This window comes from Lachancea lanzarotensis, scaffold LALA0S12, assembly GCF_000938715.1.
Source record: "Lachancea lanzarotensis genome assembly LALA0, scaffold LALA0S12, whole genome shotgun sequence".
NCBI lineage: Eukaryota > Fungi > Ascomycota > Saccharomycetes > Saccharomycetales > Saccharomycetaceae > Lachancea > Lachancea lanzarotensis.
In genome coordinates, this window is record NW_019212890.1 from 264,992 (window position 1) to 278,411 (window position 13,420).

The window sequence follows — 13,420 nt, forward strand, 5'->3', positions numbered from 1 at the left end:
AAGTGTCGCCCTACTGCTCCACCAGTTTTGAAAGTAACTGCAGTTTCTTTTTGGCGTGCGTGCTTCCTGACAATTTTGATGAATCGTTTCCAGCTGGCCTGGTGGTTTTTTTGATGCCTTGTACCGTGAGATTCGCAGCTGAGCGTCCCGATCCAAGTATCAGCTTCTTAGATGGCGGTCCCTGTATGGTGTGATTTTCGTACAGCTGGGTGACCCGTTCGCTTCTGCGTTTCCATCGCTCTTGTATTTTGGACCTTTCCAATTCATCCGGGGCCCACTTGGACTTGAGAATCCGTCGTACCACCTCAGGAGATACCTTAAAATGGTCCCCTAATTGAGAGGCTGACATGTGGGGGAATTGTTGCTTTAGAAGCCTCAGACTTTCCATTTGTTCCCGCGACAGCTTTTTCTTCGGGTTCCACTTTTCGCCCTGAAATTTCCGTTTCAAAGATAGCTTCTGGCGTTTCCAGTCTGGCATTCGCGCGGCTTGTAATTCACTGATGTTTTGAGAGCTTTCTGCTTCAGTCAAGGAGCTTGAGTTGACCAACTTGATAATATCTCGAGCAGTTTTCGCTTTTTCGAATAAAGTGAAATCTGAGTGGAAATTTCTTCGTACTATTCTGCCACATCCAGTTGGCAAGTGGTGTGTTGCGGTAGAATTCCAGTGACATATGGCCTGTACGTGAGCCCCCAATCTCGAAGATCTAATGCGATTTAGCATCTACGGCATGTAGCTGCGTTTTGACTCCTAAAAATTATGGAAAAAGGTCCAAAAGCGATCAATAAGATGGTTTTAATAAGTGCGTCCTTAGATTCAATTGAAGGCAATGAGATAGATAGGCTCGAATGCGTTTGCAGGTTGCAAGTTCCTTTGACGGTCGTGTTGAAGTTTGGAGCGATGAGCTAACAACATCTTGATGAAATTTCACTACCTTCATACGAAATTGGATGATATTCAAAGTTGATCGAACTTCACATCTGACTCAAGGGAAACCACCGGAACCTCACACCGATTGCCAGCCCCAATCACCACTAATGAACATCATAAAGAAGTTCATGGATTCTGGAGTGAAGCCAGAACTTGTTTCAATACCAGCCGGTCAATTTTTCCTGTTAAGACCGAAGTCTTCACCGAAAGCCACCCTTGAATGCCTTTACAACGATGCTACTCTCGCTATCAGGGAAAGCGGAACACATAGGTTTGAGTTGGTGGTGAGTAAAGAGACGGATGATTCTGAACTAGCGTCTGGTGATGGGACTGAAGACTTCGAAGACGATGGCTTGAGTGTTCTCTCTGGCCAGTCCAAGAAGGAAGAAGAATGGAGCTTCAATCTTGACGAATCCCTGTTGTTTCACAAGTCGTGGAGTGAACAGGGAGACGTTGTATTTGTTTGGAAAAACAGTAAAGGAGACTTGGGTGAGAAATTCCAGTTTGTGGTGAATGCAGAAGTGCCTTTCTCGGATGTGGGTCATTTCCTACACACAGCTTATCTCTGCGAATTTGAGTTCAAGTATAAAAAATCAGCTAGTAAAGCTGTACGTGAGGATTTGCAACAATTTGATTTCTCGCATGGAACAGATGAAAACACTCTGACTGAAGATGGTGAAGGTGAAGATTCAGAAACTACCCGGTTACAAGCATCGATGAGAGTTCTTACAGTGCAGAGTAGCTCCGAAAGCGAAAGCGGAGAGGAATCTTTCAATGAACTTTTCGAAGATGCCCTAGACGGCTCGATCCCCAAGGAAAACCATAAAGATGTACTTCGCAAAAGCAAGGCGTCAGTAACCATTTTAGAGCATACCGCCAGTCTCTTTATCTACGACCCGGGTGTGCAGAAACTGGTACCTCAGGACAGTGGTTGCAAGGTGTCGATATTGGATTACGGTAACTTCGAGTATTGGCTGTCGGTAGTTAGCGATTCCATAAAACTGGGAGTTGATATCAGCCCCTCGGTGAATCCTTACTTCGAGAAGAGTTGTCGGAGTTTTATCTTTAACTATACGATGGAACATATAACAGTATCATATATGCTGGAGTTCGAATTGGATGACGTTTTCATGCAGTTCCAAAGAACATGGACTCAAGCCCTTTGGGAAGGTCTCAACCAAAAAAGCTGGGAGAGCATTAACGCTTACGAGAAAGACTGTATTGCCGGTGCCAGTGAAGAGGATCCGAGTAAGGAATTAAAGCTTTTTTTGGAAGAGGACGAGGATAGTGATACTAGCAACAGCGAATCATCGGAGGATGAAGAGTTCGAAGATGACAACCAGCAGGGTGATGCTGAATCTTTTGATGAAAATGCTGCTGAAGAACAGTACCGGACCTCAACTGCTCTTTCTGGCAACAAGTCATTGACCGTTTCCTTCAACAACGATCGGTCGTATGTCACCAGAGGCAAAAAAATTGGTGTTTTCAAAACTGACGAAGATGGACATGATCTGAACTTTGTCACTGCCATCAACAATGTAAGCGATGTTAAAGGCAAGGAGTTTGAACCAGAAAATCCTATGCTTTACACTGAAGATGAGGCCATGATCATCCAAGATAAGAATGACCCCTCTCGCATCTTCAAGCTGAATCTTGAGCGTGGTAAGGTTGTGGAAGAATATTCCGCTGGTGGCAAAGACATTTTAAAATACTCACACTCCAAAAAATTCGATCAGCTAACGAACGAGCAAACCTTTTTGGGAATTTCGGGGAAGAGTATTTTTAGGCTTGACCCGAGGATAAGCGGGGAAAACAAGGTTGTCACCGAGGAAAATAAGGACTACGCTACAAACTATGGCTTCAGCTCGCTTGCAACAAGTCAAGATGGTTATGTAGCGATCGGCTCTGGTAAGGGAGATATTAGATTATTCGATAAGCTTGGCATACGAGCGAAGACCTTGATTCCAGCACTGGGTGAACCTATCAAACACATCTGCATTTCTGCTGATGGGAAATGGTTACTAGCTACTTGTGATTCTTCTCTTCTTCTGGTAGACGTGACTATTAAGGAAGGGAAGAACGCTGGCAACGTAGGGTTTTTGAAGTCGTTTTCCAAAGACGAAATGCCCAAAATTCACATTTTAAAATTGCACCCAAAGACTGCAGCCTATATGAAAACATCTACGAAGCAACCTATTCAATTCACAAAGGCTTACTTCAACACAGGCATAAATCAAAAGGAGCAGACCATTGTGACTTCGACCGGACCGTTCGCGATAACCTGGTCGTTAAAGAAAGTCCTTCGTGGTGACAAAATGTCGTATCTCATTAAGAAATACAATTCGCTAATAATGGAGGACAATTTCAGATACGGTTCGGACAATAATGTCATTTTGGCCTTAAGGGACAACGTCAAAATGGCCAAAAAGAGCAAATTCAAAGCTCCTTCTGCTGAAATGAAGCACCAAAACAACTGGAATGAGTTTCTGGAGCTCTCGGAAAAAGCTGTCAAAAAATGAGAGCTTTGGTGGGCAAGTGAATTGTTCGATCCACAGCAAAGGTGGTGGGTGTCACCACAAATCGCACGAACAGGTAAATGAGAGATAATATACCCTGCTTCCCATAATTCGTGTATAACTTAGTATGTAATACAGGCGGTCCACATGATAACGAAATTAATAAATGTAAGCCTATAGTTGGTGCAATTGTTGTCGATACTGCAAATCAAAAATTACTTGTTGAAACGTCTCTGTAAACCAAAAACCGATCTTACTTCGTCCCAAAAGAGTACTCTATATGCCTTGAACTTTTGCAGTTTGGTAGGTCTAAAAATCTGATCTGCCGAAACCGAACTGGTGGATTTGTTCAACGGTTCTTGGAGTCCGTTGATCTTGTAGTAAATTCGACGTACGAAACGGTGAAAGCCAGGGCTTTCTAACAGCTTTTGATACAGTAGCTCTTCAATACTTCGGGGACCTCCTCTCATAGCTAAATGTGACTCTCAGTTCCACCTTTCCATCTGTTCACCGTTGATGTTTTCGAAGTCGATGACGTCGTCTATTGGTGTCTTAATGGAAATTTAACATACAAAACGAAACTAACTTGAACCTTAGCCAGCATGGTTCAGTTGACAGAAAAGAACAGCAACTCAGCCAACCGGTAGCGATGATTGCTGACGACCAATTGAATACGCTAGCTATTGCCTTTGGAGTCATCATGGTGACTTTAATTGTTGTGTACCATGCGATTTTATCCAGTACCAAACAAACAGCTGTTAAAGAGGCCTAAAAGTTGAGTTATGAAAGCTGGAGTGTAAAGAAGATGAATTAGGTATTTATTATCGACTATTTACGCTGTTCGATGGGTCTAAACGCACTGGATGCAAAATTAGAGACTGTTTTACTATCCAACCTTTAACTTTTATAACTTGCGTGTATCATTGGGGTTTCCCATGTGTACTTATAATCGAGAGTCAATCGTTTCTATATCTATCAATTTTGCTAAAATTCATGCGTCATGGCCACTAGTAGCCTCACCCAGAATTTCTCTACTGAGATATACTATTTTCTGAACGGCCTCACTGATTTCGGTAAACGTTCGTGCAAAAGCCATGCCGTGAATATGAGCCCAGTGAGATGTGTCTTCGTGGTTGGAGCTTTCATCTAGACCGTCGGGTTCCTCCGCTGCTGTAGAACCGCGAGATTCGTTCATCGAAGACTCAAGCTGGGAGCTCAGATCAAAAAGCTTTTTCCGCGACATGATCGTGTTGGGAAGGTAAGCGGGAACCCTATGAGTGGACAGAAAGCAGTTTGATATCATGTACAGCACAAAGATCACGGAGGCCACGCTATCACGGCGGTGAGATAGCAAGGCCCTCGATACATTACAGTCTCTGTCGACCTCCCAAACCTCGAAATACTGACCGGATAATCGAGCCTCTATCATCTTTTCGAGAAGAAACTCACACACATCTAGCAGCTGCTGGTAGACGTCTGCCTTGAACACAAAAATGTAAGTCGGTTCAGTGCGTGCTTTTCGCAGCATCTCTCGAACAGCTATCAAACTTTGGGACAGGCGTACCTCGCGAATATTAGAGTATTTCTTTGTGAGTTCGTTAGGCGCATCACCAGCATCTCTGTAAAGGTATCGATCCGTGACGATCTGGTAAGAGTGACTTATATGGCCGAGTAAAGATGCCACGGAAAGTCGAAGTTCATGTCGAGCCGTGAACGACCAAAGAAACCAGTTAATAGGAATGGATGGTATAATGCCACATAGAAGAGCGACTCCGGTTACCCACGTATTTTTCCATATAAAAGATTGATTCAATTGGGAGGTACCTTTGCTATAAGGTTCAAGGGCTATGACTATGAAGCACATGAACCCGGTGAAGCTTGACTTCCTGTTTCCATTTGCAAAGAAGTTAAAAGATAGGAAAAAACAGAAGATCGATGCAAAGGTCGCAATCACATATGGGCTTCCATAATGACGAGCCTGATTGGCACACCAGGCCCAAAAGATCCCGGCTATCGCCGAAGCTAACCGTCTGCCAAAAGAACCCCAATTTCCCGTATTTCTGCGATTAGCCAATATGAAAAACGATAATGGCGCCCACCAGCAGTCGTAGGTTTGATACCATTGAAACGAGGACTGCAGCCAAGTAGGTAGAGATAGGAAAGTTATTACGAATGCAACCTTCAGAGCCCACTTACTTTCAGGTGACGAGACCTGTGCACATTTGCGCCACATCTTGTAGCGCAAGGGATAAATAGTCGTACGGAGACTGAAGTCTTTGTGATCCACGGCCCTCACAATTGCAGGATTTTTTCCCTCTTGATCCATTAATTCCGCCGGAGCCTTGTGGTTTGACGTAAAACTGTTGCTGATTTGTTCAAATATGTCATCCACATCTTTCTTTGCTTGGTAATAGTGAAGAATAGTTTTGGCGCCTTGATCAATGCTGCATTCAGTAGGCAATCGTTTCAATGCCCTTCTTAGTGGGTAATGAGGGAAGGTGAGCTTCCAGCTCGGGTTTGAACTTATCTCCAAGACACATTCGGCAACAGGAATAAGGTTCTTAGCACTTTGCCTCACATATCTTAGGAAAACTAAGGAGTCGATAGACTGTGGATCAAAGAGCATTTCCTTCGTGAAATAAGTAGACTTGAGAAACTCGTTGTAACAAATGTCCAAGGTATGAATCTTTCTGCCAAGCCTGTTTACATGGTTTTGTAAAAGCTCTTTGGTTTCATTTTGATGCTCACCGGGACCCCAGGCGTAGGTGAAATCATGAAGTGACTTTTCTAAGGTCTCGAGCAAAGATACCATCTCTACCATTAGAACAATCATATCCTTCGAGAAAATTGATCTTAGCACAACACAAAAGGCGTCCTTGTCAGATAATTGAGAGACGTCTGTGACGCCCGATATTACCTTCGGAGATTCGGGAACAGGAGTTGCACCGAATGAATTGCTGCCAGTCCCTTTACTGATATTTTTAGTCCTTTCAGAGTAGTATGCTTCTAGTTCAAGCTTTGTGATTAGTTTGTGATCTACTGGTAAAGATCTGAAGGGCGCTGCGACATTGGTAAGACCATTACGGAATTTTAGTAACGATGTTTCGTTAATCCGGGACAATGTAATCTGGTTGAGGAATTCTCGCATGCCTTCCGAAACATCAAAGTCAACAGTTTTCCCAATCCTTTTCTGGAGTGTCTGTAGATTTTCGAGGTTGGCGCATTCTGTAGGGTCAAGAAATTCGACCAGCAATCGCTTGATTGTAGTGAGCGAAGACGAGAGCTTACCCATAATCTCTGCTTGACCAGCACGGGGAAACACTAGCACACAGACCAGGAACGATAAAATGAGACCGAAAAGATACGAAATTCCAAAATCCCAATATAGTTTCCAGCTCAACAGAAATTTGTGGCCAACCATGCTGACGGTGTGAAAATAAGCGATTGCAATACCGTAAGACATGGCAAGATAAAGCAGTCTTTGATTGGCAGCCATAACCCAAGAACACAAGTAGATTGCAATGAACAAGCTGCCAAATAAAATGCCACCTTGGTGATTGGCAGCTGGTTTTGTCGCGACGGAAATGTACCACGCTAGACTTGACCATCCCATTCCTAAAGCTGCGCCAAAAACAGACCAAATACTAATTTCTAGCTGAACGCCAACGTTCCTTGCCGGATGGTGAATTACAACTGCCAAAGGCAAAAAATACCTGTAGTCTTGACCAATCCATGATCCTGAAGGCCGCACCAGACACACACAAAATGCCAAGAAAAAAGCTATCCAAAATTTGAGCATTCTTTGCCAGTTCTTCTTAACTTTGTCTTGCTGCTCCAACAGCCACAAGTCAAGCATGGGCTTATGGTGCCTTGGATCCACTGGGGCATCTCCATGGTCAGAGTCCGCTTGAACCCTTTCTTGTTTGGTGAAAATAGGATCAAAAAATCCATTTCTCAGCTCTTCGATCCCGTAATCCTCCAAAAACTCCCATTGTTTTCCGTCAGTCAGCAAATTCAGCTTCAACTGTGACAAGGACGTTCGTGAAGCAGGTAAACTTCTTTTGGGCCCTTTCGAGCCTAAATTCAAAGCAGGGAAGAAAGAATCTTGTCTATAAGATCCCTTGGACACTTTAGGTTCTCCCATGACCACAATAAACCGACCTAAGACCCCAACTGGCCGTATGTTTAGCGACTCTTTCCCTGTAAGTCATCGGGCTATCGTTAAGGAATCATCAGTTTAATCACTTTGAACATAATTTGACATCTCGCCATAATCGAAACTATGAAACGGACATAGCCAGGACCTCATTCGAGGATTTCAACGATTAAACTTCGGAGGTGATGGCGTCAGAACAAATGCCGTGGTACTTGAACCAAAGTTCTCGCGCAGTTCTCGAGAAGTTCGGGTACATTCAGCAGCAGGAGGATTTGAGACTTCGAGAAGCTACATTGAATCCTGAGAGCTCAAAATGGACTCTGGGAGTTTCGGTGAATGGGGAAAACTACGATCGAAACAGATATATCAATATCATGCCTTATGAGCGTAACCGCGTAAAATTGCAAGTTGAAACGGGCAACGATTACATTAATGCATCTTACGTCAAAGTGCAAGTACCGGGCGAATCGCTCCGTTCAGGCCGCTATATTGCGACTCAGGGCCCCACAGAACATTCTTGGCCCCATTTCTGGCAAATGTGCTATCAGCAATGCCCTGGGGAGAACGCGGTGGTGGTGATGGTGACGCCATTGATGGAATACCATCGACTTAAATGCTTCGAATACTGGCCTCGCAAACCAGGATCGCGCGTCGTTTCTCCTCGAGACCAGGGGTCTGAGCTGACATTCGAGACAGGACTGGAAGTCGAATACGTGGATGCGGAGCGCGGAAACGACTATACCCTTACAACTTTGAAATTGGTTCCGACGGACCCACGTTTTCCCACGAAAACCGTACATCATTTTTACTTCGACCAATGGCGCGATTTGTCAAAGCCAGACGAGGTAGTACCGATTCTGGAGCTTTCCAAGCATTCGCACGGTCTCAGTTCACCTGAGAATCCAATTATTGTGCATTGTTCAGCAGGGGTTGGGAGAACAGGCACTTTCATAACACTGGACCATTTGTTCCACGATACGAGGGACTTCACACAGTCTCAGCCTGTTGAAGGTTACCAGCACGATTTGATCGAGCAAATTGTTCAGCAGCTTCGGTCACAACGGCTCAAAATGGTCCAAACCCCAGAGCAGTATCTTTTCATCTACCATGCTGCCGAGCTAATCAAGCGTTTGGCATCATCCGACGCGAGCATATAAGTCCACACAACGAACTAGAAGTTAGAGTGCTGGGTAGATTTATACCATAATTTGGGAGGATCTTCTTCTTCAAAAGCGTGCCCTAAAGCATTGTCAACTTCTTGTTCGCGAGTCATTAGAGCATGAATCGAACTGAGCAATAGAGCCAATTATGATTTCCCGAGCTCGTTCAAGCCATACTTGGCTTATATCACCAGTCAACCACTCAAAGATGCTATGAATGGAGTTGTCAGACGACAAGGTGATGACCCGTACTAAGGTACATTCCGGCGGTTCTAGCTATTCAAGCGTTAATATAAGTTTGTAAACAACTAACTTACCACTTCAAACAACAGATCAACCTTTGTAGAGCCTAGACATTATCCACGCCGAGACTCACAGGTCTGGAGAGTTCTAGACAGTACAATAATTCTGAAACTGCAAAATCCGAACCGCTAAGCACATTTTAACACATTTTTAGTGTCATTGATCAATTAGCCGCCGAGCTTCTGTAGGCAATATTAGAGGCTTATGAGCGCGCTCTTTCGTGACGGACAGTCTGTTCAGGCGTCTTATGAGCTGCTGACTAGAATAAACCTCAATAAATCTAGCCCTGGGAAGTCTATTCCGCGAAGTTCACCCGCAGAGGACGAGATTTTGGAACTGGCCAGTGCAGAAGAATTGGACGGTGTTTCATGTACAAAAACAAATGAAGATGTGTTAAGACAGCTTCAACTGCTTTTCAGGGATCAAGTGGAGATCGTTAATCTGCGTTTCCCTTGTTTACAAGGGTTAGAAATTAACCAGCGGACAAAAGTGATTGTGTCCAAAATTCGAATTTGCGAGTTTTTACAACAGGGAACAGCCGCAGCAATTGAAGTGCCATGTAGTCAATCAGGATATGACGTTTTCATCCGGAACCATTCTTACCATAGTGTTGTTGTAGAATGTCCGCTGGAGAAAACGTTTTTGCAGAGTTTGTGTGGACAAAATGTGTGTATGCTTTTGTCGCGAGAATTGATCCATTTGTTGCGAACCGACAATTTTGAGCTGGAAGCATCGCTTATGGCACTCAACTCGAGGTCGGTAACATTGGGCGGCCCGAGTTTTGATAGCTTGTTTGAAGATATGCAAAGACTGGTGAAAAATCCCTTTTACAGATTCCCACCCAGACCTTGGAAATCTGCCCTGGCAGGCAGTACACTTGCGTTCCAAGAGACGACTCCCAGAGTACTGGGAGCACGAAAAAGGGAAATGGTGACCCACGACATCAAACTCAACAAGGCGGAGATCACGTTTTTGATCGGACATTTGGGAACTACAATCCAGCGAATCCGAGAAGAATCTGGAGCGACAATCAAGATAATTCCAATCAGTTCACGACTCACACAAGCCCAGCAGAACCGTCCAAAGTCCGTGGAACAGCATTTAAGTATCACTGGTGAGATCGATGCCGTGACAAGAGCTGTATGTCTCATCGAAGCCCAATTGACGTTGAACAGAAAATAGTCATCGTCTGGAAAATCTAAAATGGGAACGTACGCAGACCGTTGATGAAGTGACCACGAATTCCCAAACACATTTGAGAAAATAATCATGAAACTGCAAACATATACTTGCAGCCCCAAAACCCTATCAACCAACTTTTAGCATCTATGGTGTGCATCCCACACACACAACTACTAACTCAACCGCCCATCAAAACCCAACTATGATCCCCTGTCATTCAAATCTCAACTGACGTTCCAGCCTTCTGGTCACCTGCCCTCCATCATCACCTGCGAACATACCAGTACGGCCCTGCGAATCTCCCGGTCCGCACAAGCAACTGAGCACGCATCCAAAAAGAAACACCAGCAGCCCGATGAGCACGCTAGATATTCTCCAGGCTGAAAAATCGTGAAGAGAAAAAAAATTTGACCAATGCCTTCTGAAAAAATTTTCCCAACTCGAGTTATAAAACTTTCCATTTCAATAGTGAAAAGTTACACCTTTTACCCACCTATTTGAACTTTTTCTGCATTGCTCATTCAAGCTCAATCCTCACATCACAACAATGGCTGAAGGTGTTTTTGCAGGTGCTGTCGGTATCGATTTGGGTACTACCTACTCATGTGTTGCGACTTACGAGTCGTCGGTTGAAATTATCGCCAACGAACAAGGTAACAGAGTTACTCCATCGTTCGTCGCCTTCACCCCAGAGGAGAGATTGATCGGTGACGCTGCTAAGAACCAGGCCGCTTTGAACCCAAAGAACACTGTTTTCGACGCCAAGCGTTTGATCGGTAGAAGATACGACGATGAGTCCGTTCAAAGCGACATGAAGACCTGGCCATTCAAGGTCATCGACGTCAACGACGCCCCAGTCATCGAAGTCGAATACTTGGGTGAGACCAAGACTTTCTCCCCTCAGGAGATCTCGTCGATGGTGTTGACCAAGATGAAGGAGACCGCCGAAGCCAAGATCGGTAAGAAGGTCGAGAAGGCTGTCATCACCGTGCCAGCTTACTTTAACGACGCCCAGAGACAGGCCACCAAGGACGCTGGTGCCATCTCCGGTTTGAACGTTCTACGTATCATCAACGAGCCCACCGCTGCCGCTATTGCCTACGGTCTAGGTGCCGGTAAGTCCGAGAAGGAAAGACACGTCTTGATTTTCGATTTGGGTGGTGGTACTTTCGATGTCTCGCTTCTACACATCGCCGGCGGTGTCTACACCGTCAAGTCGACTTCCGGTAACACCCACTTGGGTGGTCAGGATTTCGACACCAACATGTTGGATCACTTCAAGGGTGAGTTCAAGAAGAAGACCGGTTTGGACATCTCCAACGACGCCAGAGCCTTGAGAAGATTGAGAACTGCCGCCGAAAGAGCCAAGAGAACCTTGTCTTCCGTCACTCAGACCACCATCGAAGTCGACTCCTTGTTCGAAGGTGAGGACTTCGAGACCTCTATCACCAGAGCCAGATTCGAAGACATCAACGCCTCTCTATTCAAGTCTACTTTGGAACCAGTTGAACAGGTGTTGAAGGACGCCAAGATCTCCAAGTCTCAAATCGACGAAGTTGTTTTGGTCGGTGGTTCCACCAGAATTCCAAAGGTCCAAAAGTTGCTATCTGACTTCTTCGACGGTAAGCAATTGGAAAAATCCATCAACCCTGATGAAGCTGTTGCTTACGGTGCCGCCGTTCAAGGTGCTATCTTGACCGGTCAATCCACTTCTGATGACACCAAGGACTTGCTATTGTTGGATGTTGCCCCATTGTCTTTGGGTGTTGCCATGCAAGGTAATGTTTTCGCCCCAGTCGTGCCAAGAAACACTACCGTCCCAACCATCAAGAGAAGAACTTTCACCACTGTCGCTGACCACCAGACCACTGTCCAGTTCCCAGTCTACCAGGGTGAACGTGTCAACTGTAGTGAAAACACCTTGTTGGGTGAATTCGACTTGAAGGGAATCCCTCCTTTGCCAGCTGGTGAACCAGTCTTGGAAGCCATTTTCGAAGTTGACGCCAACGGTATCTTGAAGGTTACCGCCGTCGAAAAGTCTACTGGTAAGACCGCTAACATCACCATCTCCAACGCTGTTGGTAGATTGTCTTCTGACGAAATCGAGAAGATGGTTAACCAGGCCGAAGAATTCAAGGCTGCTGACGAAGCTTTCGCCAAGAAGCACGAAGCCAGACAGAGATTGGAATCTTACGTCGCCTCCATTGAGCAGACCGTCACTGACCCAATCTTGTCTTCCAAGATGAAGAGAGGTAACAAGACCAAGATCGAAGCCGCTTTGTCTGACGCTATGGCTGCCTTGGAAATCGAAGACTCCTCTGCTGACGACTTGAGAAAGGCTGAAGTCGGCTTGAAGAGAGTTGTCACCAAGGCTATGGCCACTCGTTAAGGTTATTGAAATATTGAGATGCATTTTTACCTTTCATTTTCACAATATTTTCTACTCAAAAATCAATCTTGATGAATTCATCCACGTCCTCATCGTCTAACCACCTGTGTATCTAGTCTTAAATATGGATAGGTTTTTAGCTTTTTTGCCCATATAAGTAATGTACAAAAAGCACTATATTCTAAAACAGCTTGAAGGTTTGTTCCTCTTAATCCGTGATGGTTGATATTTTTTACTGGAGGACATTGTCGATATTTCATTTTTCTTGAGAAGACACTGAAAAAAAGCCATATCAAACGAATTTGCGCATCTTTTGCTCGAGGTGATACCCAGATTCCCAGTTGTCTACAAATATGAACGGAAATTTGTATACAGCTGTCTCTGCAATATCAAACTGAGAACCAATCGTATTCGTTTTGTATGGACTATATTGAAAAGTAGCCACGCAAACAAACTAGGCTTTTTTTAATGATATCGGCTCATCTAGAAGTCGCAATGCACAAATCTCGGAAAGAATTGGAGCCAGAGCATCTTTTTTACTTACAATGCCAGTCGTGCTGAGACTATATTTTATGTGAGCATCACTTCGTACTATTTTGTCATCTGTCATCTGTCACTACTATTTAATGCAAGACCACTTATCGCGAAGAAAGGCGAACATGATCCCAATCGAGCATGCATGGGTCTTTGAAATATTTACTTGGAGCACCTATTGAGTTTGCTGCTCCGAAGAAGCCAAGAAGGACCATAGAATGTAACCAGAAACCCCCCCCCCCCCCCCCCCCC

The 13,420-nt window shown here is 44.7% G+C and overlaps 8 protein-coding genes across 8 annotated transcripts; 5 read left to right on the forward strand and 3 right to left on the reverse strand.

Moving 5' to 3' along the window:
* Positions 1-10: 10 nt before the first annotated feature.
* Positions 11-721, reverse strand: RRG9 (LALA0S12e02872g1_1; the record flags this gene model as incomplete). The annotated part of the gene is made up of 1 exon (XM_022775026.1): positions 11-721. The coding sequence occupies one exon, from the start codon at positions 719-721 to the stop codon at positions 11-13; it is 711 nt and encodes a 236-aa protein (XP_022630815.1).
* Positions 722-1,035: 314 nt separating this feature from the next.
* Positions 1,036-3,447, forward strand: VID27 (LALA0S12e02894g1_1; the record flags this gene model as incomplete). Its single annotated transcript, XM_022775027.1, has 1 exon — positions 1,036-3,447. The coding sequence occupies one exon, from the start codon at positions 1,036-1,038 to the stop codon at positions 3,445-3,447; it is 2,412 nt and encodes an 803-aa protein (XP_022630816.1).
* A 212-nt stretch (positions 3,448-3,659) lies between these two features.
* Positions 3,660-3,914, reverse strand: MRX7 (LALA0S12e02916g1_1; the record flags this gene model as incomplete). The annotated part of the gene is made up of 1 exon (XM_022775028.1): positions 3,660-3,914. One exon carries the CDS (start codon positions 3,912-3,914, stop codon positions 3,660-3,662), a length of 255 nt encoding a protein of 84 aa, XP_022630817.1.
* A 179-nt stretch (positions 3,915-4,093) lies between these two features.
* On the forward strand, positions 4,094-4,216 carry OST4 (LALA0S12e02938g1_1; the record flags this gene model as incomplete). The annotated part of the gene is made up of 1 exon (XM_022775029.1): positions 4,094-4,216. The coding sequence occupies one exon, from the start codon at positions 4,094-4,096 to the stop codon at positions 4,214-4,216; it is 123 nt and encodes a 40-aa protein (XP_022630818.1).
* Positions 4,217-4,435: 219 nt separating this feature from the next.
* On the reverse strand, positions 4,436-7,588 carry BRE4 (LALA0S12e02960g1_1; the record flags this gene model as incomplete). Its single annotated transcript, XM_022775030.1, has 1 exon — positions 4,436-7,588. The coding sequence occupies one exon, from the start codon at positions 7,586-7,588 to the stop codon at positions 4,436-4,438; it is 3,153 nt and encodes a 1,050-aa protein (XP_022630819.1).
* A 197-nt stretch (positions 7,589-7,785) lies between these two features.
* On the forward strand, positions 7,786-8,757 carry PTP1 (LALA0S12e02982g1_1; the record flags this gene model as incomplete). Its single annotated transcript, XM_022775031.1, has 1 exon — positions 7,786-8,757. One exon carries the CDS (start codon positions 7,786-7,788, stop codon positions 8,755-8,757), a length of 972 nt encoding a protein of 323 aa, XP_022630820.1.
* A 510-nt stretch (positions 8,758-9,267) lies between these two features.
* MER1 (LALA0S12e03004g1_1) lies at positions 9,268-10,245 on the forward strand (the record flags this gene model as incomplete). The annotated part of the gene is made up of 1 exon (XM_022775032.1): positions 9,268-10,245. The coding sequence occupies one exon, from the start codon at positions 9,268-9,270 to the stop codon at positions 10,243-10,245; it is 978 nt and encodes a 325-aa protein (XP_022630821.1).
* Positions 10,246-10,792: 547 nt separating this feature from the next.
* Positions 10,793-12,634, forward strand: SSB2 (LALA0S12e03026g1_1; the record flags this gene model as incomplete). The annotated part of the gene is made up of 1 exon (XM_022775034.1): positions 10,793-12,634. The coding sequence occupies one exon, from the start codon at positions 10,793-10,795 to the stop codon at positions 12,632-12,634; it is 1,842 nt and encodes a 613-aa protein (XP_022630822.1).
* Positions 12,635-13,420: the final 786 nt, after the last annotated feature.